The sequence below is a fragment of the Pleurodeles waltl genome, chromosome 8 (genome assembly GCF_031143425.1).
Source record: "Pleurodeles waltl isolate 20211129_DDA chromosome 8, aPleWal1.hap1.20221129, whole genome shotgun sequence".
Lineage (NCBI taxonomy): Eukaryota > Metazoa > Chordata > Amphibia > Caudata > Salamandridae > Pleurodeles > Pleurodeles waltl.
Genome location: NC_090447.1, coordinates 510,085,113 through 510,112,868, shown reverse-complemented (window position 1 = coordinate 510,112,868; position 27,756 = coordinate 510,085,113). Strand labels below are relative to the sequence as shown.

Genomic DNA, 27,756 nt, shown 5'->3' with positions numbered 1-27,756 from the left:
CCCCAGACAGGACTGCCAGCAGCAGCCCCGCTGCCCAGGAGGCGACCGCCAGCAGCCCCACTGCCCCCAGACAGGACCACCGCCAGCAGCCCCACTGCCACAGACAGGACCGCCAGCAGCTGAAACGCTGCCAAGGACACCGTCGCCACAAGCACCGCTGCCAAGGACACCGCCGCCACAAGCACCGCTGCCAAGGACTCCGCCGCCCCAAGCACCGCTGCCAAGGACTCTGCCGCCCCAAGCACCGCAGGCCCATGAGCGCCACAAGCTCTGACGCTACTGAGGCCGGCACGAGCAGGATGAAGCACTCTGGGCACAAAGCCCCCTCCAGAACCAGGGGAGTATCACATCCACTACCTCAGTCCTTGAAAGGTTGAAGCACTCTGGGCACAAAGCCCTCTCCAGAACCAGTGGAGAAAGGCATCCACTACCTCAGTCCTTGGCAGGATGAAGCACTCTGGGCACAAAGCACTCTCCAGAACCAGTGGAGACTGTTATCCACTTGAGAGACTGTGGCTTTGCACTCCCCAGGATTGAACAGTGGGCAAACCACCCACTGTAGAGACTTGAGAGACTGTGGCTTTGCACTCCCCAGGATTGAAGGGTGGGCATGGGGCCCCCTCGTGGATTTGATGTTGTGCACTCAACCGGCTGAGGTGCCCCCCTTCCCTTCCCCATGAGCTGCCTGTTTTGTTTCTATCTAATGCCCCCTGCAGTGTTCTCTCCGTCTTGTTCGGGTATCTTGTGTGGGCCTCGCCCATGCCTTTTGGGCCCAGTGATCCACGGACTATGATGGTGGAATACCTTTGACTTGTGTTCTTGGAGTATTTAATTGTATATAGTATAAATGTATATATTTGTAAATATTTTTTAATCATGTTTTTGAATGTATCACAATAATTCGACTCATTTCCTTTTGTCCTTGCATTCTTCCTGGGGGGTTTGGGGGGTGTAGCTGTGATGTGTCATGATGTATTAGCGTGTGTGTTGTAGTGGGTGGGGGTGTTGCATGTGTGTGTGTTTTTTCCCTCCCCTGTGTCGTAGGTGCAGTACTCACCGTGGTCTTCGCCGCCGGCGTTCGTGCTCCTGGTAGAGGAGCAGGAAGATAAAGGCTGGAAAAATCTGCAGCTCTGGTTCCATGGCATCCTGGTTCCTCGTGGGGTGTGCGTTTTCCCTTCGAAGTCCTGTTTCCGCCGTGTTTTTTTGTTCTGTGGGCGGTACATTGTCCTCCGCCTGTCTGTTGGCAGTGACCGCCAAGCTGTTTGTACCGCCGTGGCGAACGGAGTGTTAAAGTGGCTGTCTATGTTGGCGGTTTCCGCCACGGTTGTAATTCCATTTTTTTTTTTTTTTTTAAATCGCCAGCCTTTTGGCGGTCTTACCGTCGATTTACCACCGACTGCCAGGGTTGTAATGAGGGCCTTTATTTCTAAGACCTACAGACTAATCTCCTCTTATGTGCCTCTCTACCTCAGATTCACTGTAACCCTGGTTTTGCTCTCTCATACAGGGGTATCCACCTTGCACTTTGTTTCCTTCAATCATCCAGTTGCTGCCTCTCTTCAGCATCTGTGTCATGTTTCACTCTTGTAACAAATTTCTCTGCCCTCGCACACATCCTTTCTGCTGTGTGAGCTTCATTCATCCATGATGTGTCTAGCTACCTTTTCTCACACAGTGTGCCAAGATCTCTTTTTCCCCGTTCTGTAACTTGGCCCTGTTCCTTATCACCCATCTTGTGCTTTGGCCCACTCATTTCATTACTGCCCGAGAATCTCCAAAATCTGATTTAACTGAAACTAAAAATAGAGTTAAAAACATTACATCAATCATAGATCAAAATCACCATGTTAATAGCATTTAAATATTAAGCAACAATTACAGCACTTAAAAGGTTCCTGTATAATCTAGAAACTATAATATTCAGATGCATACTACCCTCATGCCTGCCAATGTACTCATGGCAAAGTAAACATTAATGATCTAGAGATAGCTTAGCTATAAAAGAAAACGTCTTCGTGGGTACAACCAGACCAACTGAGAGGAGGTCGATTTGAAAGACAAAGCCAACAGATCTGGCTTTAGCAATCTTGCCTTTTTTTGGGCAAACACATGTAAAATAAGAACGGGTGAAAATAAAAAAGAAGGGTGTCTTGAGAGTAGGCACACCAGCCCTGGCAGTGAAGTGCATTACATTTCAGGTAGCTTTGCAAAGGTAATAAGGCATATTGCCACCAATCACATTGCAAGAGAGCAAATGGGTACCCATTGCTCCATGCTAGGGTATGCACAAACAAATTGTGACTAACACTCCAACAGACCAATAAAGTGGGATGACCGAAAGACCCTTCATGTGTATATATTTCAATATATTTTTATCAGGTTTTATTTATGGAAAAAATGAGAGATGAGAAAAAAAATGCCTTTACAGCAAACCTAGAAAAGAGCACAAATACTTAATAAAGATACTGCTCTCCCCTAATAGGTACATTTCAACGTCCAGGTGCTAATTCAGTAAGATTATGACTATCACTGACTGTTTCAGCAGTTCAATGGCTTCCCTATCAGTGGGATATCCAGCCAAAGTCACATCTTGCACACGTCTTATCTCACACCCCAAAAATAAACAGTCAGCAAACATGAAGGGTTATCCAAACAATGATTTACTTAAGCCAAGGAATTAGCAAGCATTCGCCAAAATATAACATGCAACAGTTCTAAGTTAGGACATACGCCTTCTTTTATGTCCACTTGTATATTTTAACTTGTTGCAGGCTTGAAAAACACCCAGGTGGAATGAAACTTGTCAGCATGTTTCTCGCTATTCCCAAAGCACTACAATAGAATCCATCCTTCATTTATCCACGACATTGTTAACAACTTTTGGGCATAAGGGCTCACGACAGCAGTACAGTTTTCACTTATTACTCAAAAGCACAGTACTATTTACCTGTGATTCAAGATAGTTTTCACAACATACATGTTAGGGAAGACTATTTGAAACTAAATTTATAGTACAAAGTGTTGTGTGCACCTATGGGCTTTGACCAAATATAATACACAACAACAGTTCACAATTCTTAATAGGAGTTTGTGTAAGGCGTTAAGTACACTAAGTGTAACAACCACCTGCTTCCATACAGACTACGATCTAATTCTGGAACAAGTTATGACTTGATTGGACATACCAACATTACCCTCTTTGTAAGAGGGGATGCCGCAACAGTTTAAATCAACAGAATTGGAAGAAATGTTTATTGAGGTGAACTCTAGCAAACTATGTTCAGCTACAATCTCTGTAGTCAACATAGGTTATTTTTTCCTGAACTTACACTTGTCATTCATAAGACAACAAAAGTACGTAGACAGCAGAAAAAAACATGTACTAACCCTTTAAGGTAAGGTGCCAGAAACTTTGATATCCCAGAATGCCTTGTAATGGGAGTTGCTTCACAGCTTAAGATCTTTTTGAGGACCATTTTAAATATAGTAATGGCTGAAGAAGCCTACACCTATGAACAATAGAGAATGGGCAGGTCTGAGGGTTGTTCATGACTTCAATGAAGATTCCTACAATGGCGAACAAGTATTAAACGTTTACTTTTCCTTCTGCATCCAAGTATCTTCATTGATAATCAGCATCATAGAAGTTGTCTGAATATTTCAAAGGTGAATATTTAACAATTGTTTGAGCACTATTCAATGACATACCAACCAACCAAAGGGGCTTTTGAGAGCAGCTTGTGTCCATCTGAGTCTGAAACAAGCAGTACTATCTGGTAAATGTGTGAACAAACTTCCATATCGCTATTTTACAGATGGCAGATATTGGGATACTTCTTTTGTGTTGCAGTTGTTTATTGTCTAGAAGTATCAAGAAAGAACAAGCCAGTAATTCCATACAGTGATACAGAAATACAAAATGCGAAGATAGGCTGTTAGAAATGTTACATTTGCCCTCTATGGGGAGTATACCTGCAGGCACACGCTGCGAGCCTAGGCACAAGATCATCCTAAAGAGGGTAAAATAGAATAGGGAGGTTGGAACTTAAGGTTCCAAAAGCAGGAATCGTGAGGAGAGGTGCAGCGAGGGTAGAAGCAGGAGAGGAGGGAATATGACAGAATTAAGAACGGAATCACAAGGAAAGGGATTATTTGGGGGTGTGGGGGCGCTGGAGGGAGAGGGGGAAGGGAGATGGAGAGGGGAGAGATGGGGAGAAAAGGAGGTAAGAGAGAAGGAGGAAAGGGAGAGAACGAAAATGAGTCACCCTTGGGATACGGAGAATCCACAAGACAACCCACAAGTTGATGCACCCACGAATTGACTACCCCAGCAACAAATCGAGACAAGACTGAGGAGGCCACCAAACAAGTGTGCCCCAAAGGGTACTGGGTGGATTTTTCTTAATCAAGCAGCAGTTTCCAATTTCCCTCTTCAGCAGTGAACTATGGGGTAGGTACGTTGGTAAGAAAGTAAAATGCAAGAAGCAATGCACCGTAAGGTGGATTGTTTGAAACTGGCTAAACCTGCACCATCAGGAATATAATTTATAAAAAGCTGATTACATTTCCTTTTGTTCTATTTAGGTTTTTTTTTTTTTAGTATTCCCTAAGCACCTAAAGAATGTAAATATCTCTCTCCTGGAGAGGAAGGGCAACTTAAGAAAGCAGACAAGGCAATAGGTTGATTTATGTGAAATTAGAAACCATCTTTGGTAGGAACTAAAGAGGTGCTATCATAACTTTTCTAGTGGTGTGAAAAATACTACTATAAGCCTCTATGGCAGATAAAGCCTGTAAATGACTCACTTTACAGGTAAAAGTAATAGCCACTAAGAGGCTGTTTTCCATAACAGATCCTGCAATACTGCCTTAGGAATAGGATCAATTGCAGAAGCCATCAACCTACGAAAAACCTACCAGGGTTTCTGGTTATCAGTTAAAACCAATTCTAACTGCAAACACCATCAGCAGTAATATTTGATTTTCAATAGACACCGGAAAACACTGGTTTGTAAGCACTTTTATTGTAATGCTGCCCTCTGTTGTTAAAGCAGTACAAACACAGCCACTGCCTGTGATGGATGATCACACTATGACTGTCTCTGGACATGGAAAGACACGTATGACCACTCATTTTATGGAAGCATGGCTTTCCTTTTATGGCTTTGGCTCAGTGTCCACTGCATAGTGCTGTATAGTGGCTAGCAGGTTTACAGCTGAACTCAAAGCATAGTGAGGTATAATGATTCAGCCCCTATCCAAACTGTGTTCAACATAAACTCCTACTGCCTCCATGTCAATATGAAACTTGGTACTTATGGGGTACAAAGAAACAAGGATTAACACTTGGCAAGATAACACATACACACCAGTATGGTTGCATTCAATTGAACCACATGAAGAGGAGACGATAGAAACTGAAGATAGAAAATGCACTAGAACAGTGCAGGCTGCATATAACACAAAAATACTAAGCTATCTGCATCTCTCACTCATGCCCAGATAGAACAAAATCCCTGCACAGCTTTCAAAAACAAAGATCCACATGGTAAAAAGCAATGTTAAGCAGTATTCACACTTGATTTCAAATAAATGGCACAGTCCAACAACATAAAACAAAATGTATTCACGGTGTGAACTGGTCAGGCAAATGGTACAATGCATGCTACAAGTTGTAGGTTTTCTTTACTACCTCGGCTGTTGCTTAATACAGCAGTACAGCATGCTATCACCAAGGGATCTTTAAGTAACATGAATATTAATTCCTTAGCAGGCCTCTCTTCTATGACTAAGGAGAGCAGGAATAGGCCAAGGTCAAACAGTAAAAAAAACACATTTATATCCAAGTTCCTTCTTGGTAATATGAGGCAAAGAACAGAGTAGTGTGACACTCACTTACAATAACAGAGCACTGACCACCTCACATATAGGTGTCATGACCTAGCTATAAAATCTTCATCCAGCAAATCCTTGCCATCTGACTAAATGTATGGAACAGATGTGAAAAGCCTACCATTAACCTTTTACCTGCTGCAATCAAATATTAACAAGGCACAAACATATCTTCATCCTTGAAAATCCTCCACATGGGGTGGGACTGCTGAGAGGATGAGTTAGATTGCTGAGAAATGAGGTAGGTATGAAGATGAGGGAAATAATGAAACATTACTTGAAAGAGCAATTTCAAGAAAAGAGCAAAAATAAAGGTCTTAGGAAAGTAACAGAAGTATGGTAGAATTGACAGTAGGCATGAATGGGAAGAGGGTGTGCAGGAGACAGCAAGATTCCTATCACACAGGATGGAAGATTTAGAAGAATGCTTAAGAAGAAAATATATATTATGATAAATCGATACACAGATATATAGATAGACAGATAGATACATAGATGGATAGTTTGCTGGAGAAGATCGAAGGACCAGCAACTGAGAGTTTCCTAGAAGACTGGCTGGTGATTTACTATGGTGGTGGTGGTTTATTACTACACCAGTTGGGAGAGTCTTATGGGGGTGTAAAGCACCAAGGAGGAGTTTGCCATTGTTAGTGGGAGTTGTGTAAGATTGTTGGTCCACTGGTCCACTGGTCCACTTACTTTAAGAATATCAACCTTACAAGTAGCGTATGCCTCCGACCGTCTGTTATGGAATGTGGGAGACTAGATGTTATGGGGCACACCAAGAAAATGGTAGCATGGTAGGAAGTGGGTATTACTGGGCTTGTGGACATGTATGGATTTGAAAAATGAAAAACTGGTGGAACTAGGGAAGGAGTATTGGATGCTCATGAGACAGTTACTTATATAGAACTGTTTCACCCAGGCCACATATGAGGAAACTAATTGGATAAATCCCCCACCGTTGTAGTGTGACAATTAATATTTGTCGCATAGCTATGACTTTGGCGTAACTCTACAAGGGGTCCCCTCTTACTCACTGGTGATTTTAGTGAACTTAGTTCAATACACCAGCGCAGAGTGTGAAGAAAAAAATCATGGCAGCCCTGCAAGACACTATTTAAAGTGTAATTGACATAGGACAATTTCTTTTGGATTACTAACAATCCCATAAGAGGGAACAGATGCATCGTGGTAACAATCTCATTTGGGTATTAATACTCCCACACACATTGTACTAAGCAGAATGAAATCCTTTTATGTTTAAAATATTTATTCCTACAGAAGAAATCCGTTTCTCAATACATCTTAAACAACCACATAGAATGCTATAAAAACAACAAAGGAGACACGTTAAAAGTAACAAGAACACTAACATTTCCAGCATTGCTAAAATGTCATTAAAATAGTCAAAAACCTAACACCCTGTTGCCTATTACTATGCCCACAGAGCATGAAAGGGTAGAGAGACTTGCATTATCGAGTTTCTTTTTTTTTTTTTTTTTTTTAAGGGAGAAGGGACACGCTGAATACCTTGTTGACAGCAAAGACTTATCAATGGAGGAGTGAAGAAATGATTTCCCCGCAAAGGACAAACACCCACTGTGATGGGAGTCATTCTGTCTTCCTCCGAGACAGGGCTATAACAGCTACAGGCTTAAGGCGAGGAGTGTCAAATGCGAAGTGTTAAGTGGCCTGAAAGTAGATGAGATTGTCTGTCAATCTCGGGTGATATTCTGGGCGAAGGATCTCTCTAACAAGTGGGCAACTACAGTCATTAAATCCTAAGTCTTTATCAGAGATTGGAATGTGTGTGCTACATTATGGAAACAAAGTGTACACTTATGACATTTATGTTACGGACAAATAGAGGAAAACAAAGACAATTTAGACTACACTTCTTTGATCCAATATCTATATTGTGTGTTAAGTATCCTTCAATTAAGAAGGAATCAACACTTGACCCAGACGAATGCCGCCTTACAGTTTTTAACTGCCACTGATGAACGAACTGCTCAATGTCATGTTTCTTAGGAAGGATAAGGTCTGGTGACAATGATACTATCATACAGACATGACAATGATTCTGCAAAAACAGGGAACATGGCGATTCCATGGGCTAAGATGGACTCTGGCCTTGCTAAGATGGAGACTGACCTTAGGGACTTTACATCATACTGATATGGTGATGGAGGGGTTGAAAGGCTGCTGACCAAGTATTTGGTAAGCTGAGGCCTGGCAATGCAGTGAACTGTGATTATAAAAAAATAAGTAGGCAGCTCAATGAGGCAAGGAGTGCATGAAGGCAGGGTGGGATAGAATATGGTGCTTCCCAAAGAAAGTAACTAGGAAATCTCTATATAATAATACATGATCATTCACACAAAACTTACTTCACCACTGAGAGACTGCACCATATCAAATCAAACAACCTTAATACCGGCCGTAGATGTGACGATGAGAGTGACGTTGTTCCACATCATATGGTCATGTGGCAGGCTAGAGCTCCACTGGAAATCTTTAACAACTATATTGTCTTATGTAAGCAGCAGGACACATGCATACGGTGAAAGTAGAAGCGAGGATGGAAAGAGCTACAGTTCCTCTCTGTTAAGATCCTATGGAATAGTATTTTGGTTAAGGCCTTCTTTGGAGGCAACCCTATCAAAACCAGAATTCTGTTTTTCTGGATTCCACAGAGGCTCCAGGTACACTTAATGAGCTCTGTTACCTTAATTTGTGACAGTTGTATGTCAGAATTTCACTTTTTATGGCTTCAATTGACATTTTAAACACATGTGAAACATTTCCACTTTTTCATTCTATCCTTTGAAATAGAATTTTGTACTAACGTCCTGTGTGAAGTGCCCCCCCTGTGGGAGGAATAAGGCAGCCTCTGATGCCGCTTACACTGAGTGGACAGACGCGACTTCTGGGGGAAAAAAAAAAAAAAAAGACAAAGGGTGCATTCAAAGACAGTGAAGGCATCCTTTTGGTGGCACACTAGAAGACCTCAAGGCAGAGGAAGTGAGGCAACGTTTGTGCCGAGAGACCAGGGAAGGAACCCCTTCCACTACGCCCAGGTATGACTTTTCAAAAGACTCCCCCAGAGGGATATGAAAGGACCTCATCATCTCAGCCACTATTCCTGAGGCTCTGATACCACATTGAAGAAACAGACGTTCAAGCACACCACTATCCAACATGTTTGCTGTTGTGGACTGCCTTCTGAGCTGGGCAAACAGTGAATGTACTCTCTGCATGGAAGACATCTGCATTGAAGCCATCACAACATGGGTCTCATTGTTCGACGTTGATGTATTCTAAAAGCCTTTCGCCATCACTGAGAATGACCTTTTCCCATTGGCCTCCAGGAATATAGGTGTCAAGGTTTCAATGCTGTCAGTGGCTTCTGAACCACCAAAGCAATCTTTCTTGTTCTTGTTGTGCCTTCTTCTGTTACCAAGCCTCTAAGGAGGGTCATCCCAGCTGGCGGTGTCCAGCTCCATCCATATATATGGGTGATTCTTCAGACTGTCTCTATCGCCTTACACACCAACTTCTCCTACTTGCACCATCAAGTTTATCGCCTGTAGATGTTACGACACTGGATACATTCTAGTAAGGGAAGGAACAAGGTGTAATATCTTAATACACATTCAGTGACCTTCATTTGCTATTATGGCAGAAAAGCTGGGTGAGGACTGTCTCCTGCAACTGCTAAAGATGTGACACCGAACCTTTTAAAAAATAGTCATCAGATCAAGATCCTATATATTTACAGCAGGTTCCTCAACCTGATTGGGTGATTGTTTCTGCAGTCACAAAGAAGCCTGTATTTGTCATGGAAATGTCCATTCCACCTGATAATGGCAGCAAACAAATTGATGCTAGCAGAAAGCTAACAGCCTTTAAAACAGCAAGTGCAACAACTCTACTGGAGGGGTTAAGACAGTGCTGTGGGAAACACTTATGCTTTTGCTAAGCACCTTCCTAAAGAGAAGAAACAAGTTTTCTTTGGATTGGGTTCATAAGGGTATGCTGCTCTCAAATAAAGTTATAAATGCCTCACTTGACTCAGCAGACATGGCAATTTCTGAGTTTTGTTATAGAATATCCCTGTGATACCCTGTTCAAAATCACTGGCCAACCAATTACAAGTTGAGGATGGTTTGTTCCCCACAGGTGTGAATATATGCAGTAGATGAGAAATGAGGCTGATACATTAAGATGTTGTGGTCATTAAAAAGAAGACAGTCTTCAAATAAGCACTTTGCCTATGCCTACAATAAGAACTGTGATCTCTGTGACAGAGTTTAGTCCCCGATGTTGTTAATATATTCTGCAAAATTAAGGCCCGTAACAGCAAAGGTCTTCCTACAACTGAAGGTCAAGAGAAGGACAAATTACCTTCAGTGACACCTTATCTGGTATCGACAATGTCTAGCTGCAGATTCCTTACCTTAGAATTTCCCCCATGTGTGAGTCTGGATATGAAGTTTTCCATTGAGCAGGCTCTGGCGTGCCGTTAGGTGGTGTCGATTGGCTTCGCGTCCATTGTCTGCTGCGCCGGATATGATGCCATGGGTCTTATATCGGCTCCACCCTGGAGCGCTGAAGTTTCTTTTCAGGGATTTCCACGCCAGAAACATAGACCCAAAAAGAACACTGACCAGTAGTGCATCAATACTAGGGCCCTGAAAGGGAAGTCCCTGTCCCTAGAAATGAGTTGTAGAACGGGGAGGATGGGTGGGTCGGTAAGGAATCTGCCACGATTTTTATAAATGACATGCATGTACCGTTTTGATGGAGGTATGCCTGGCTGCCAAGATTACATTACAGACTTCGGCCAGAAAGTCAAAAACTGTCAACTGCCACCGCTCAATCCCCACATAAGAAGATGGAGTCTGGACAAGATCGAGTGGAGAACCAAACCCTGCTGTTACGACAGAAGATCTTCCTGAAGGCGCAGTCTGATCGGAGGATGGATGGCCAGGCTCAATAGCTCAAGATACCAGATTGTCTCTGTGTCTGTCTGTGTCTGTCTGTGTCTGTCTGTGTCTGTCTGTGTCTGTCTGTGTCTGTCTGTGTCTGTCTGTGTCTGTCTGTGTCTGTCTGTGTCTGTCTGTGTGTGTCTGTGTGTGTCTGTGTGTGTCTGTGTGTGTCTGTCTGTCTGTGTCTGTGTGTGTCTGTGTCTGTGTGTGAGAGAGTGAGTGAGAGAGAGAGTGAGAGAGAGATCCTTCTAGCACTCAACCCCTTAGAAGATATGGTACTAACAGAATCCTGATACAGACTAACAATATCACCACAATGTACTGTCTCAACAATCAAGACAGTACCCGATCTAGGATTCTTCTGTGTAAGCACAACAATTTGAAAATGACTTTTGGCAAGAAATCGTTTTATTCACATAGCAAATATTTCAGTTCTACAGAACCACCAAGCATTTGCACTAAGCAGGTTCTTTGTAGACATCCACGAATGAGTCCCTGACTATGACAGGCTTCGAGATGTCTACATGGATTAAGGATTTCCAAGACAGACCTGTTTGCAGCATCTCTATACACAAAATGCCCACTTTCATCTCCACAACATGGCGGCAGGATCTATAGGCAATGGCATATTCATTGATTGGTCATCCATATTTGTCAACATTTTTTCACCCATTCCACTAACCCAGACAATTCTGGTTAAGTTGAAATATCCCAAAGTCAGTTTGCTTATTAGACCTGCAGTGGCCAAGGCGAGGGTGGTTCCCAGACCTACTTCACATACCACTATATATGCACAACAGGCTTCCGTGCAAACAAAACCCAAGCTGGATGAAAGATAAACTTTTCCATCCCAGCCTGTAAGCCTTGAATTAGGCTGCTTGACTTCCCAGATGGTACAATAAGAATATCTAAATCGCCTACAGGCTTGTATTGACATCTTGCAATTGACCACACGATCAACCATAAGAGTTTTGTATGCATGTAAACTAACAAGATTCTATGTTGCCAGAGTCTGGACCACGACCAAGTCTCCTGCCAAGAAGAAATTATTTTACCATATGTTCCCCACCTTTCTTTGTCAAAACTGCATTAATTTTCTGTCACAGGGCACTTTGCAGAAGTTAAATTATAAAGGAAACATCCTTTACAAAGGGCTACCTTCATGATCCCTGTCATCAAAGAGTTACTTTAAATGAAAAAGAAAACATACAATCCAGTCTCTTCCTCTATAGATACGTTAATTTGTAGACTATTCTACTCCTATTATGGTGGGGATTTTCAGTGCTTTCCAATATTTTCAGACATTGTAAAAATCAATTGTTATTAGTGTAGGAAAGTACCCTCTTTTAGGCATGGTTACCCCCACTTTTTGTCCGCTATCAGTGCGCTTAGACTGTTTTGATTGGGATCCTGCTAACCAGGGCCCCAGTGATTGTGCTCCCTCTTTCCAAATTTGGTTGCCTAGGACCTTTGTGCACTCCACAATTGGCATACTGGTGTCCCCTTATAAATCCCTAGTGTGTGGCACCTAGGTGCCCATGGCATTAGGACACCAGGGGTATCCCGTGGGCTGCAGCATGTATTATGCCACCCATGGGAGCCCATGCAAAATGTGTCTGCAGGCCTGCCATTGCAGCCTGCGTGAAAAGGTGCATGCCTCCTTTCACAACAGGTCACTGTAAGACACCCCCATGGTAGGCCCTTCTAGCCCAGAGAGCACGGTGTAGGTACCTGTGTGTGAGGACAACCCTGCATGAGCAAAGGTGCTCCTATAAACTCCAGTTCCATTACCCTGGACTTCGTACGTGCGGAGAAGGTATTTTACCTGTGTACTGGACACTTGTGTCTGGCTACATAATGGTAACTTCGAACCTGGGCATGTTTGGTATCAAACATGTCAGAATCATACCCCAATACTGTTGCCAGTATTGGTTGTAGGATTCCATGGACTCGGGGGCACCTTAAAGGACCCCCCCCCAGTATTGCTCCTACCAGTCTTCAGGGGTTTTCCAGTGAGCCTGCACTGCTGCCACACCTCAGACAGGTTTCTGTCCTCCTGCTGCTTGACCAGCTCGGGCAGATGAAGGAAGAACACAGGAGTTCCTGTGGGGGGAGGAGGAGGCAACACCTTCTCCCTTATAAATAGGTGTTACAAGGCTTGGGAGGGGTAGCCTTCCCAAGTCACCGGTGTGCCTTAAAGGGCACATTTGGAGCCCTCCTTGCATAAACCAGTTTGCACCAGTCCAGGGACCGCCTGTCCCTGCTCTGGCATGAAACTGGACAAAGGAAAGGGGATTGACCCCACTCCCCTGTCCATCACTATCCCAGGGGTGGTGCCCAAAGCTCCTCCAGGTGGCCACTTGAGTCTGCCATCTTGAAACCAGGACGTGCAGAGGCCCCTGGGAGCATCTGAGTGGCCAGGTCAGGTCAGGTCAGGTAGGTGACGTCAGAGACCCCTCCTGATAGATGGTCACCTTGCAAGGTGTCCAAACCCCCTTTCAGGGATATTTAGGGACTCCTTTGAGGGTGGGTCCCCAGATACGAAGTGCAGGACTCCACCAGGACTCCTCTGTATCATTTACTACTACCTCCGGCCACTGGAACAGCAACTGGACTCTTCAGGAACCGACAAGACTGCAACTCCAGCGACGACCGCTGCAACATAGTTTGTCCAGCTCCTTCCAGCAACTGCAACATTCCCCCGGCTGTGCATGTTCTGGGGTCCGCAAGACTTCAGCCTGCACCAAGAAGCAAGAAGGAATCTCCCTTGGAATGAAGGAGCCACTCCTCTGCATCTGCAGGCACCTACAGCAACGTCATCTGGTCATATTGATCTGTACTCCTCTGGAACTGCGTGGATCCTGGATCACAGGTGGTGGTCTGGAGCGGTCCCCTTAGTCCTCTCTGCCAGCTGTCCAACTTGGGAGACGGTGAGCCCTTGCCTGTCCTTGCAGGACAGGACCCCAGTGCACTGCGACTCTTGCAGCTACCAAGGCTTCTTGTCTGATGCTCTATGGGAACTTCGGGCTCAGAGTAGCCCCAGACCCCAGCACTTCATCCTGCCAAGCACACTTTAATCTCTGCTACTCCGGCAACGTGGGACTCCTCTCCAGGTGTGCTGACTGGACCTCACTGCGACTTACTGTGCCTGCTGCATGTGGTTTGCCTTTGGGGGCTATGACTGCTTCTGCTGGCTCTCCCAACTGCTGAGGGTCAGCCCGGACTCCCCTCCTAGGGTAGAGTCCCCTGGACCTTGCCGGTCGTCTTCTGTCTTGCAACTCTTCTTTTGCTCCTCTTGCATTTGCCAAGATTTGTTGGTGATTGTCCTACACCTGTGACCATGTGCAACCAGACGACAGACATGGGACACAATCTGCACCGCTTCAAGGACTTCTCTGCAGCTCCTGAGTTCCACAGCTGGTCTTTCTTGTTTCCCCATTGACCCGGATCTTCATCTACAGAAGGGTTGGCAGTGGCTCCTGCCCCCACTGGACACTCCATTGTGGACTCGACTCTGTCCCCTTCTTTTGTAGGTCCTCTTCTTCCAGAAACCACCTTAGTTTTCTTCTAGACTGGCCCTGCTCTTGCACAATCCAATTTCTAAGCCATCTTATTAGTCCTTGGGAATACCAGGTACTCATCTCTGTTCTCTTGGTCGCTGGGGGGCCCTCAGACACTCACCTCTTGGGTTCCCTATTTCTTCCAGTTCCTGCCTAACAACTCCAACATCTTAGAGTGGGGGACCTCACTTCACATTCCACTTTCTTAGTATATGGTTAGGTGCTCCCCTACAGCCCTAACTAGTTTCTACAGTTACATATAAAATATAGTGTACTTATCTACACTTGGGAGGGTGAAGGGGGGCTGCCTATAAATAATATATAGTTTTGTGTTACTATAATAAAGTACCTTTGTTTTTGGAACACTGTGTAATTCTTTCATGTGCTACAAGTTGCTGTGTGACTATTGTGATATTGCCTAAGCTTTGCATGTCTTCTAGATAAGGTCTTGTCTGCTCATCCACAGTTACCTCTAGAGAGCCCTGACACCCTAGACACTGCCTATATTCACTAATAGGAGTTGCCTGAACCTGGTATAAGGTGCCAACATCATAGGTGTCCACCACCCACCAGGCCAGCTTCCTACAATTAGTGCTTCCTCCTTTTAGTAAAATGTCACAGGGTTGGGGTTTTTCCACGGTTTACACAGAAACAAACTTTAGCAATAAGGTGGAAATGCGTCAAATATGTTTAAAACACCAACTAAACCCAAAAAATGTTAAATTCTGAGATACAACTGTCACAAAATAAGGCAACAGAGCCCCTTAAGTGTACCTACAGCCACTGTGTGCAATCCAGAAAAACAGAATTCAGGCTGTGATAGGTGTAGGAAAGTAGCATCTTTCTGGCATAGTTATCCCCCCTTTTTGCCTGGTGTCATCAGGCTATAGTACACTGGGATCCTGCTAACCAGACCCCAGTGTCTCTGCTCTCTCCTCTACATTTGGCAGTTTGGAACCTTTTACACCCCGCAATTGGCATACTGGTGCACCCATGTAAGTCCTAGCATATGGTACTTGGATAACCAGGGCATTGGTACACCGGTGGTTTCCCATTGGCTGCAGCATGCTTATGCCACCCATGAAAGCCCAAGCAAACTGTGTCTGCAGGCCTGCCGTTGCAGCCTGCGTAAAATGGTGCATGCACCTTTCGTTCTAGATAAAAGGCTTGCCTTATATCGCGGTCACTGCACTTGGACACTAAGTCACCCCTAAGGCAGGCCCTTGAGCCCAAGGACAGGGTGCATGACCGGAGTATGAGAGCACCCCTGCAGAGGTGCCCCTACAAACCCCGGACTACATTCCCCGGGCTATTTCAGTGCAGGAAGCCATTTAAAGGTATGTAGTGGACGCTGGGCAACACGCGTAGTCCCACTACATAATAGCTTCTCTAATCCTAGGCATGTTTGGTATCAAATATGTTGGAATCATGTAGCTACACAGATTCTAGTGTTAGTTGCATAACATGTACTCTGGGGGTTTCTTTGAGGATCCCCCAGATCTGCCTATACAACCTTGCAGGGTCTGCCTGCCAGCCTGCACTGCTACAGATCCCCAGACACTATTCTGCCTTCCTGCCAGTGAGCCTGGCTCAAGCAGAGAAAGGCAGAAGAAATGGTTTCCTGTAGGATGGGGGTGATCTACCTCCTCTCCTTTAGAACTATGTGTCTCTGGGCTGGGGTGACCTCCCAGCATCACTAGATTGCTTTGAAGGGCACATATAGAGCCCTCCTTGCATAAATTGGTTTGCACCAGTCCAGGAATCCCTTGTTCCCACTCGGACACGAAACACAAAGGACAGGGGAGTGACCACCCCCTGTCCAGCTCCTCCTCTAGGGAGGTGCACAGAACTCTGCCAGGTAGCCAGTTGATTCTGCCCTTTTGAAAATAAGATGTGCAGAGGTCCCTGGGAACAAATGGATGGTTATGCCAAGTAGATAATGTCCCTGACCCAAATCTGATAGGATGGTCACTGCAAATGGTGACCAACCCCCTTTTAGGGTTATTTATGGGCTTCCCGGAGGGGTGGGTCCTCAGACTTGTTGAGCAGGACTCTACAAGAAACTCTCTGCAAGACATCTTCTCCTGGCCTGCTTTTGGAACTGAAACAAGACTGTATACATTGGAGAGGGCTCCCACACATTGTTTCTCCAGCTCCTGCAAGATTTCAGCAGCATCCATGGCTGTGCACACTCCATGGTCACAAGGACTCTATTTGCATCCAAGAAGCAAGAAGGAATCTCCCTTGTAGTGAAGGAGTCACTCCTCTGGATCCGCAGGCACCTCAAGAAGACAACGAACGTCTGGTGGATTCTTCTGTCCCTCTGACATCGAAAGGCTCTGCAACACAGGTGGTGGTTCTGTGGTCCTCTCAGGGACCCCTTTGTCTTCTGACCAACTTGGGAGATGGTGGGCCCTTTCTGTACCAACTGGTGCTCTTACCAAGGCTTGTTGGCTCTTCCTCCAAGAGATCTTCAGGCTCTAAGAAGCCCCAGCCTCCAGCCCTCCAAGTTCAGCTTCCACTCTGCAGCTCCTGCGATGTGGGACTACTGTTTTGTTGTGCTTCTGATGCCTCCCTGAGACTCCCTGTGCCTGCTGCCAGTGGGTTACTTATGGAGGCTCCTGCGACTCTGGCTGGCTTCTGTCCAGCCTAAGGCCTGCCCTGACTCTCCTTACAGGGTCGAGTCACAAGGACCTTGCTGGACCTCAAAAACCTACAATTTTCCTTGCAAAAACTAGTTGCATTTGCCAAGCCTTGTTGGTGGTCCTGCAGGCCACTGACCCTCTTGCAATCCGGCGACCGACGTGGGACAGCTCGCGGGCAATTCAAAGGATCTACTGCATGCCCTTGACTATGCAGTTGGACTTATTCCTTCACCATTCTGCATGAAATTCACCTCCAAGAGGGTGGGTTTTGCCTACCTGCACTGCCTTGACATCTCCAAAGTGGTCTGGATACTGTCCACTTCTTTTTCACTTTCTTCACGTCCACAATCCACCTTTGGGTTCCAACCACCTGGACCACAGGTCACGATAGCAACTGGACAATTGACTCCAAAAAAGGTTTCAGACGTCCCTTCACCCCTATGCACCTGGGCTCCCTGAAACAGATACTCCAATCTTCTGGGTATCCACGGGTGGGGGTACTCTCTAACCTTATTTGTGCCAACTGGTTTCCTCGGGGTCCTCAGGGAAGGGTCCTGAATCCCAAAAAAGCCATCTGTGACGGTCCTGTGTTAGTCTATGGGACACCTGCCTCAATAACAACTCTGCACTTGGGCGCCGGAGGGATTTCTGATACTTAACCCCTGGTAAATCCTTACTCCCCCAGTCCCTGGGATTCTAACAAACTTACCTTGGTTGGGCACCTCCATTCTTATACCACTTTCTTAGTATATAGTATGGCCTTCCCATAGGGCTCCATGTGCCCTGCTGCTTGTTACTAAGTGCAGATTTTGTGTGTAGATATCACCAAGTGGAGATATACCAATGTTCATAAAGCCTTAGTGTTGTCATAAAGAATACTTTATTTATGCAACATTTGGTGTTGGCCTTTCTTGAGTAACAGTTACTGATGGACTACTGAGGTATTTCAAGTGCTTTATCCTTTTCATTTTTTTATTTTAGCCATTAATTCAATCAGTACATACAGGAGCAGAAAAAAACGTTACCTTGATTAAACAAAAACACCACCAAAATAATACATGAACATTACAACTTTAACCTCCTGACTGGACCCCCTCTTCCTTTCTCTAACCCCATTTACTGTTTAAACTGACCGTTTTCCTGCCCAGATATTCTGATTTTTAATAGCGCCCCCACCCTTTGAGCGTACAAGTTTTCTTTATGTTAGATTTGTCGCATTTTCTGGAGCCATCGCTCATAAAAATGAAGTTCAGTGGTTTTCCATAGTTGTCAAATCAATGATTTTGCCACTAAAGATGCAATAAAGAAGTATTGTTGTTGCTGTAATTTAAGGTTAGGTTTGTAGTGGATCCCTTTATTGGGAATCATGAAATAGCTTAGCAATCTGGCTTGCAGGCCTGTGTCCCCGTCACCTAGTAACTATTAATCTACCTAGCCTGCTCTGTTTTAGTGCATTTAATTATTTCTTCCAAGATGGCTGCTATGTTTATAGTTTGGAATAGGTTTTGATTTCACGTTATCAGTGCCACTTTGTGGAGGTGTCATTATCAGCATCAAAGGTAAATGATATACGTATGTATTCACATCATATACTTTACCATTTACGTGTGACAGTAACAATGTACTTTTCAGGGAATTGTTTATATAACTGCAGCCAAAAGCATGCCTTCTTATCTACTGTTTGGGAACATACCTGCATCAGAGGTCCTACAGGATCTGTATAAATACATCTCACGCAGACAAGGTTATAAGAGGGATTCCTACCAGATGCCATCAACGTGATCTATGCTACATGTTGCCTTGATGCAGACCCCAACCTTCGTGTCTCCATGAAGTCTGGTTTAGAGACCTATTCCAAGGTAACAACGGTTGGGGGGGGGGGATGACATTTCCTCATGGACATGGCAGATTAGGTTTATCACACCTAGCTATCTTTAGGTTAGAGATTAAGTTCATCATGATAGGGTATTAGGGCCTATTTCACATCTCATTTTAATGCAAGATGGTGGGGGTCTTTATATTCATGACTCTAGTTTTTACAATTCTGTTTCTTGCATTGTTCATCATCCCAATCATTGCAGCCCATGCATTTTACAGTAGATTGCAGCCCTTCTTAATAAAACCTATTGAAAACTTTACTGCATCTCCTTCATTGCCCGCGTGTGACTGAGACTTGTTACGCATGTGAGAAAATGGTAATCTCCATTTAACCACGACTCCTCTGCGATGTCGCACTCTTGACTCCATGTGTAAAGGCTACCACAAATCACCTTTTACTATTTGGGTTTCTGGTGTGGTACTGCTTGTGAGCCGGTAGGGTTGGACCGACAGTTGCGACTTGTTGTAGGATTGGTCTAGTCGCCTACAAACAAAAGTGCTGTCATCCCTATATCAGCAGTCTTGCCTAGAGCAAGAGTTCAACTACGACAAGTTGAGCACAAATTCCAAACATGGTTACAAGGGAATTTAGGGCCAGGAGAACCTGAAGCTTCTCACTAAGCCACTTGGAAACTTTGTCCCCAAAACCCAGCCGGCTCTGGACAGGTAAAGCCTACATGCAGCCAGTCCCCCTTGCAATGCCTACCTCTAAACCAAGTCTCTGCAATAGAGGAAAACATTTTAAGTAATTTAACTGAAGTATAATTGAGCATCCACTAGCAAAAGAAAGCCATTCTCTTGAAATTGGTCCCTCTTATGACCTTATTTGCCCATACATTGTACTGTCTCCAGAGAGAGTGATCAATTTTACTTCATATAACTTCCTCCAGCTTTACCAGAATGCTATGAACTAGTTTTGATGCAAGCCGCTGCAAGAGAATGTGATACCAATTGCCATTGTCTGATAACCTTCTTGCATAGAAAAATTGGGAAATAGTAGTGGCGAGGTTATCCTCCGGTGAATTGGCTTATTGCAAAAATTGTGAATTTGGAGGCAGGAATAAAAGAGCATAAGTGGGATCATTGATTTATTCTCGGACAACTGGTCCCATGACCAAACCGTATCGGAAGAGAGGAAAACACTAAACCGTGTAATCCCGAGCCTCTCCCAGCTCTTGACCTTGACTGCACTTCCAAGCCCAACACCTCGCACTGATCCAATAACATAGCAGGATGAAAGTTAAGGAAGTGAAGTGCTTCCTGCAGCTGCTTAAAACTGAGGCTTATCAGGTGGGGTATCTTTTATCTGGTACATTTGAGCAATTAGGGGATTTTCAGGAAGTAGGGAAGCCTAACACTGCTTTCCTGGAGCAGAAGCTTTAGATAGAAACTATTCTGCAACCAGAGGGGTAAAGATGCCTGACTACCCAGTGTAAATAGGAAGCCTGGCAATATTTTTTTTTTATGGGGTAGGGTCAAGCCACCGTCTTTGACATTTAATTGCCAAGTTGCTAATCTCTTTTGGGGCGCCTTACGTGACCAAAGAAAATGGTGGTGCACCTGGTCCACCTTCCTGAAAAAACTCTGAGGTAGCTTTATAATAATGCACAAGAACAAAAAAATAAAATAAAAGAAGGATCATCATTTTGACCAAAGCTACTAGTCCTATAATTGTGAATGGAACTGTTTGCCACTGCTGCAGCGTCACTTAGCCTTATTCAAAACTGGCAAATAGTTCAGTTGGAAATAATCGTCAAATTTGGGGGACACAAAGTTACCCAAATATCTAACTGAGCGACTATCACCAACGTTGGGATGCATATCTACTGGAAAAACATGCCGAGAGCAATTGAACAAAAGTGCTTCTGACTTTACTTGGTTGACTCTATACCCACCTAGATCTGAAAACAGTTTAATCTTTTCAAATGACTGAGTAATATTTTTCTTCTCACCCACTAGATAAAGGACCATGTTGTCCCCAAAAAGCTTTATCTTAGGTGCTTGAGCAAAGGCGCCTTAATGTGGCAATCTTGACGCAGAGCCACGGCCAAAGGCTCAATAAATACTGCAAATAGCGCCGGAGAAATTGGCCAGCCTTGACGGTTTCATGGGCTGATCGTGATATTTCCCACCATATGTGAATTGACGTTAATTTTAGCTTCTGCCTTGTCATATAATCTCTGCAGTACCCAAATACGCATTTCTGGAAACCTAAAACACCAAAGTATGGAAAAAAAGAACTTCCCACAGGACCAGGTCAAATGTCTTCTTGGCATCAAGCATTATTATGGCAGCCTTGACCGCTTTATTCTCAAAATAATCAATAGCTTGGAGCAGAAAGTTTGTATTCATGGAGATATGCCTGTCTGGGAGAAACCTACATTAGTCCATATGCCCCAATGCTAATGCTAGCAGGGCAATCCTTAAGGCCAATATCCTGGCAAGTAGCTTATAGTCATTATTTAAAACACTAATGGGCCTGTAAGAGCCTGGTCTATCAGCAGGTTGTCCTTTTTCAAGAAGCTAACTATAACTGCCCCCACAAACTCCCTTAGTACTTCGCAGCCATTTACTATCTCATAAAAAGCACAATGAGGAAATCCCCTGCTGGTGAGCCGACAGCTTATTGAGGTCTGCCACTAAATCATCACTCACACATGCTTTACAATTCGAAGAATTAGAAATTGCACTATTAACATTGGTCAAAGTAATGGGGGCTTCCGCTAGCACCCTTGTTTCATTTGTAATAATGGGTAGCAGAACTGTATCCAAATATGCCTCGATACTGGTGAGGTCAACACCCAAAGTGGAGGTATCTAAGTTCTCATAATGGATCAGAAATACTCTATATCGGTCAGCTGACTGAACAGGCAATTATTGGCATTGTCAAAGATGGACAATCACCACGTTATTGCGCCTTTTCTTGACGGACCATGCAAGAAGCTACCGGGTATGTTCATTCTCCTCATAATACTTTTGGAATCAAGAGTTCTGGTTCCAGATTTCTCTGGTCATGTAAAGCTCTCTGAGCTTCACTCTGACTGCCTCTAGATCCTCCTCTGAAGCAGTTGAGCTATTCCTGGTTGTTTCTAAGTGTATATTTTGCGTGGAGGTATCTCCAAGCGGAGATAGATCAATGTTGGTATAGCAGTAGTGTTGTAATAAAGAATACTTTATATTTTGCAACACCTTGTGTGTTTCTTTCTTGTGAGAGTTACTGACAGACTACTGTGGTATTTTAAGTGCTTTACACTCCAAGATACGTCTGAGCTGCTCTCCAGAGCAATCCCTAGAGAGCTTTGGTTATCTAGACACCAAAATACTATCACTAAGAGTTGCCTGGACCCAGTATAGGGTGCCACACCATAGTTGTACACCATAAACTGAGCCAGCCTCATACAATGGGGATGCCTCCATCAAAGACCTTAACGAAAATACTATTCCATAGGATCCTTCCTAGCAAATTTACCTTGACATCAATTAACAGAGGACCTGTAGATCTTCCCATCCTCACTTCTACATTATACCATATGCAAGTGTCCTGCCCCTTACCTCAGGCAATTTAGTTGTTAGAGACTTCCAGTGGAGCTCGTGTCTTCAACATAACCATATGATGTGGAACAATGTCAAGCTCTCATTTTCACATCTGGGGCTGGTAATAAGGTGCAGTCTTTCAGTGAAGTAGGTTTTATGTGACTGATTACTTAAAATTATATCTATTATTCCTAGTTATTCTCTTTGGGAAGCTCCATATCCTATTCCACATTGCTTTCATGCACTCCAACTTATGTTTCTATAATCACAGTTCACTGCATTGCCAGACCTCCACTTACCATATCGCTGGTTAACAGCCTTTCAACCCCTCTTTCACCACATCAGTATGACAAAGTCCATAAGGTCAGTCTCCGTCTTAGCGAGACCCAGACTCCATCTTAGCTCAAAGACATCACCATGTTCCCTGTTTCAATGCTGTGTCTGCATGATAACACCTTTGTCACCAGACCTTACCTTTCCTAAAAACAAGATATTGTGCAGTTCTTTCATCAATGACAGATACAAATTCTAAGGCGATATTCGTCTGGGTCAAGTGTTGATTCCTTCTTAAGTCAAGGATACATAACACATGATATAGATGTCAGATCAAAGGAAAGTAGGCTGAGTTGACGACCTCTTTCTCTATATGTCTGTAACAAACAAGATAAGTGTACAATTTGAGGTCCATAATCTAGCACGCACATTCCAATCTCCGATAAAGAATTAGGATATAAGGATCCATTTGCCCACTTGGTAGAGAAGTCCTTCGCCCAGATTATCACCTGAGATTCTGACAAAGGTGATCTCATCTACAGCCAGGGCATTTAAAACGTTTGCGTATGACACATCTTGTCTGCAGCCTAGCATGCAGCTAATATAGCCCAGTCCAAATGGAAGACAGATTGCCACAGCAGTGCGTGTTCATCCTCTGCGGGAAACACTGTTTTCAAGTCTCCATTGATAACAACAGTCTTTGCTGTCAACAAGGTATGCTGTGCATCCCTTATCCCTATTATACTCTAGAATGCAAGTGTCTTTGTCTTTCATGCTCTCACGGTATAGCACATAGAAACAGGGAACAGGTAGTCAGGATTTAAAAAATATTTGAATGACATTTTAGCAATTGTGGAAAAGTTCATTTCATTCTCGGACTTTGTTAAGTGTCTCCTGGCTGTTTTTATAACATTCTGTGTGATTGTTATAGATGTATTGAGAAATAGATTTCTTCTGCAGGAGTAAATACTTTTAACCTAAAGGCATTTCATTCTGCTTAGTACAATGTATGTGGTAGCATGAATGACGAAATTAGGTTGTTGCTATTTCCACGATGCCCCTGATCCCTTTTATGGGATTGCTAGCAACCAAAAAGAAATACTTCTATGTCAATTACACATTAAATAGTGTCTTGCAGAGCTACAAGGATTTGTCTTTCACACCGAGCGCTGGTGTATCAAACTAAGTTCACTAGTATCATCTGTGGGTGGAAGGGGATCCCTTGTAATGTTATGCCAAAGTCATACCTACATAACAAGTATTAGTTGTAAAACTACAATGGTGGTGGAGGGGGCATCCAATTAGTTTCCCAATATGGCATAGGTGAATCTATTCTATATAAGTAACCATCTCATGAGTATCCTATATTCCTTCCCTAGTTCCACCAGTTTTTAATTTCCCTTATCCATACACTTTCACAAGCCCAGTCTTACCCACTTCCTACCATACCACCATCCTCTCAGTGTGGCCCATATCTTCCAGTCTCCCAATTCCCTGACAGAAGTTTGGGGGCATATGCTACCATAAGGTTGGTCTTCTTATAGTAAGTGGACCAGCGGACCAACAAACTTAAACCACTTCTACTAATGGCAAACTCCTCCCAAGTGCTTTGCACCACCATAAGACTCTCTTAAACGGAATAATAATAAACCACCACCACGATAACAAATCACTATCCAGTATTCTAGGAAGCTCTCCACTGTCAGTCCTTCAATCTCCTCTGCCAGAGGTACTATACAGGGAGTGCAGAATTATTAGGCAAGTTGTATTTTTGAGGATTAATTTTATTATTGAACAACAACCATGTTCTCAATGAACCCAAAAAACTCATTAATATCAAAGCTGAATATTTTTGGAAGTAGTTTTTAGTTTGTTTTTAGTTTTAGCTATGTTAGGGGGATATCTGTGTGTGCAGGTGACTATTACTGTGCATAATTATTAGGCAACTTAACAAAAAAAAATATATACCCATTTCAATTATTTATTATTACCAGTGAAACCAATATAACATTCCAACATTCACAAATATACATTTCTGACATTCAAAAACAAAACAAAAACAAATCAGTGACCAATATAGCCACCTTTCTTTGCAAGGACACTCAAAAGCCTGCCATCCATGGATTCTGTCAGTGTTTTGATCTGTTCACCATCAACATTGCGTGCAGCAGCAACCACAGCCTCCCAGACACTGTTCAGAGAGGTGTACTGTTTTCCCTCCTTGTAAATCTCACATTTGATGATGGACCACAGGTTCTCAATGGGGTTCATATCAGGTGAACAAGGAGGCCATGTCATTAGATTTCCTTCTTTTATACCCTTTCTTGCCAGCTACGCTGTGGAGTACTTGGACGCGTGTGATGGAGCATTGTCCTGCATGAAAATCATGTTTTTCTTGAAGGATGCAGACTTCTTCCTGTACCACTGCTTGAAGAAGGTGTCTTCCAGGAACTGGCAGTAGGACTGGGAGTTGAGCTTGACTCCATCCTCAACCCGAAAAGGCCCCACAAGCTCATCTTTGATGATACCAGCCCAAACCAGTACTCCACCTCCACCTTGCTGGCGTCTGAGTCGGACTGGAGCTCTCTGCCCTTTACCAATCCAGCCACGGGCCCATCCATCTGGCCCATCAAGACTCACTCTCATTTCATCAGTCCATAAAACCTTAGAAAAATCAGTCTTGAGATATTTCTTGGCCCAGTCTTGACGTTTCAGCTTGTGTGTCTTGTTCAGTGGTGGTCGTCTTTCAGCCTTTCTTACCTTGGCCATGTCTCTAAGTATTGCACACCTTGTGCTTTTGGGCACTCCAGTGATGTTGCAGCTCTGAAATATGGCCAAACTGGTGGCAAGTGGCATCGTGGCAGCTGCACGCTTGACTTTTCTCAGTTCATGGGCAGTTATTTTGCGCCTTGGTTTTTCCACACGCTTCTTGCGACCCTGTTGACTATTTTGAATGAAACGCTTGATTGTTCGATGATCACGCTTCAGAAGCTTTGCAATTTTAAGAGTGCTGCATCCCTCTGCAAGATATCTCACTATTTTTGACTTTTCTGAGCCTGTCAAGTCCTTCTTTTGACCCATTTTGCCAAAGGAAAGGAAGTTGCCTAATAATTATGCACACCTGATATCGGGTGTTGATGTCATTAGACCACACCCCTTCTCATTACAGAGATGCACATCACCTAATATGCTTAATTGGTAGTAGGCTTTCGAGCCTATACAGCTTGGAGTAAGACAGCATGCATAAAGAGGATGATGTGGTAAAAATACTCATTTGCCTAATAATTCTGCACTCCCTGTATATTATTCCTTCGTAAGCATTTTTCTGCATCTTCCATCCTGTTTGCTAGGAACATTGCACTCTCCTGCACACCCTCAATTTATTGGCACAATTAAGCAACTTCAGTTGCTCCTTTAGACAGTGTAGTTTCTACATAAGTGATTCTGGCTTCAAATTGACATTGCTTCACCCTCAAAAAGTTCACCCCATTTGAAAAAGGCTCAATGTTAATTTACGTTGTCATTCTGACTTCCTATTTGGCAGCAAGAATGCAATCAAATTTGTCACAATCAGCCATTTCAAGATGTGTGCTTTCACTACGGGGTAGAAGAAGATAGACCCAGTAATGTCACATTTCATAAAGGTGAAGATCCTTGCACTCTCAAACATTCCTAAGAGGGGACAATGCAGGCCAAAATCCCCTAGATTTATCAACTGCCACACCTGCTCTCCAGTGTTTCTGTAGTAGCCACCAAATACAGGCCCTACTCAGCTCCAGGTTTACTGAAGTCACATTCCCATTGCTTGATGCCCTTCCTAGTGTACCATCACAATTACAAATTCCAGGATTGCCCAGTCTGCAGATTATCTCTGTGTTTATAGTCTTTATTTCCTGGGGGAGGTGAGAGTCTGTTTGTCCTAGACATGCAAATGCATCCACAGCTCTAGTCTGCGGCTCCATGGTTGCATCGAGCCCAAGTCTTCAACAAGCTATAAGTTGATCACTGCAGTCTTATCTGCTCCTATCTCTGAGTAAGACAACAGGAATGTGAATGAAATGGTGCCTCTCTATCCATGTATGCCCTTCAATGAGACAGCTCATGTCCTTAGTCACTCAGGCAGCACTCTCTCTACTTTACATCCTAAAGACACATCTTGCGGCAACTTCCCACATGCAGCAATTGAGAAATTGGATGCACTTTACAACTTCCTCTTGTGCCAACATTCACTGAAAAATTCCCTTAGCAATAGTGTTGGTTTGCCTGCTTTTCCAGCTCTCTTTGCTAAGCTGTTGGCCCAAGGTCATGGTGCACCGCAACACATGCTCATGTTAAAGGTGGCCACGAGCTCTAACAATCAGGGCTTGCCAATGCCACGTACAAGTAATTCTGCTCACTGCAGTCACAGGCTGCTCTGAAGCTACCTCACTGCAAAAAGGATGACTTCAGGGCTCTAAATCTAGGATGCACGTCTGTTCTTGGTGTGGTACTAAGGCAGATTGAGCCATAAGATGTAGGCTATGGCAGAAGTCAAGCTGAAACATCCTCACTCCACAGCTGAGTAGCACCATCCTCATCTACCTTGGAACATATAAACAGATTCAGGTTGCACAGCACACTGTATAAGAGTACTAGCTGATGAAATCAACAGTGCTCCATTATCAAACCTTAGACATCTACATTTAATAATCACAGTTTATGAAACTGAACATAACTTTTTATACCAGTTAGTGGAGCTCCATGAAAGCTCTGTGCTCCTTGATAGCTGTCTGGCATAGCATCTGGTGCAAAGCTATCAGATGGCCATCGATGAGGTGACAGATTCACATTGGAGTTATTACTTTTAAGCTCTTCTACTTCATTCTGTTTGAAATAAAAAAAAGTAGTAATAAAACAGCAGCTCCACAACTATAAAACGAACAGTAACATTACAGTAAGTAGACTAGCACGTTCCTCGACATCAGAAGATTACGTTCCTAA

General features: G+C 43.9%; 1 protein-coding gene across 2 annotated transcripts in view; it reads right to left on the bottom strand.

Annotated features, from left to right (window-relative positions):
* The window catches only part of LOC138250080 (E3 SUMO-protein ligase RanBP2-like), an 894,326-nt gene that overhangs the window by 421,787 nt on the left and 444,783 nt on the right, over positions 1-27,756 (bottom strand). For both annotated transcript variants that reach the window (XM_069204480.1, XM_069204481.1), the window contains exon 18: positions 27,501-27,639. In XM_069204480.1, the coding sequence (XP_069060581.1) occupies positions 27,501-27,639 (139 nt within the window). The remainder of the gene's footprint in view (positions 1-27,500; positions 27,640-27,756) is intronic.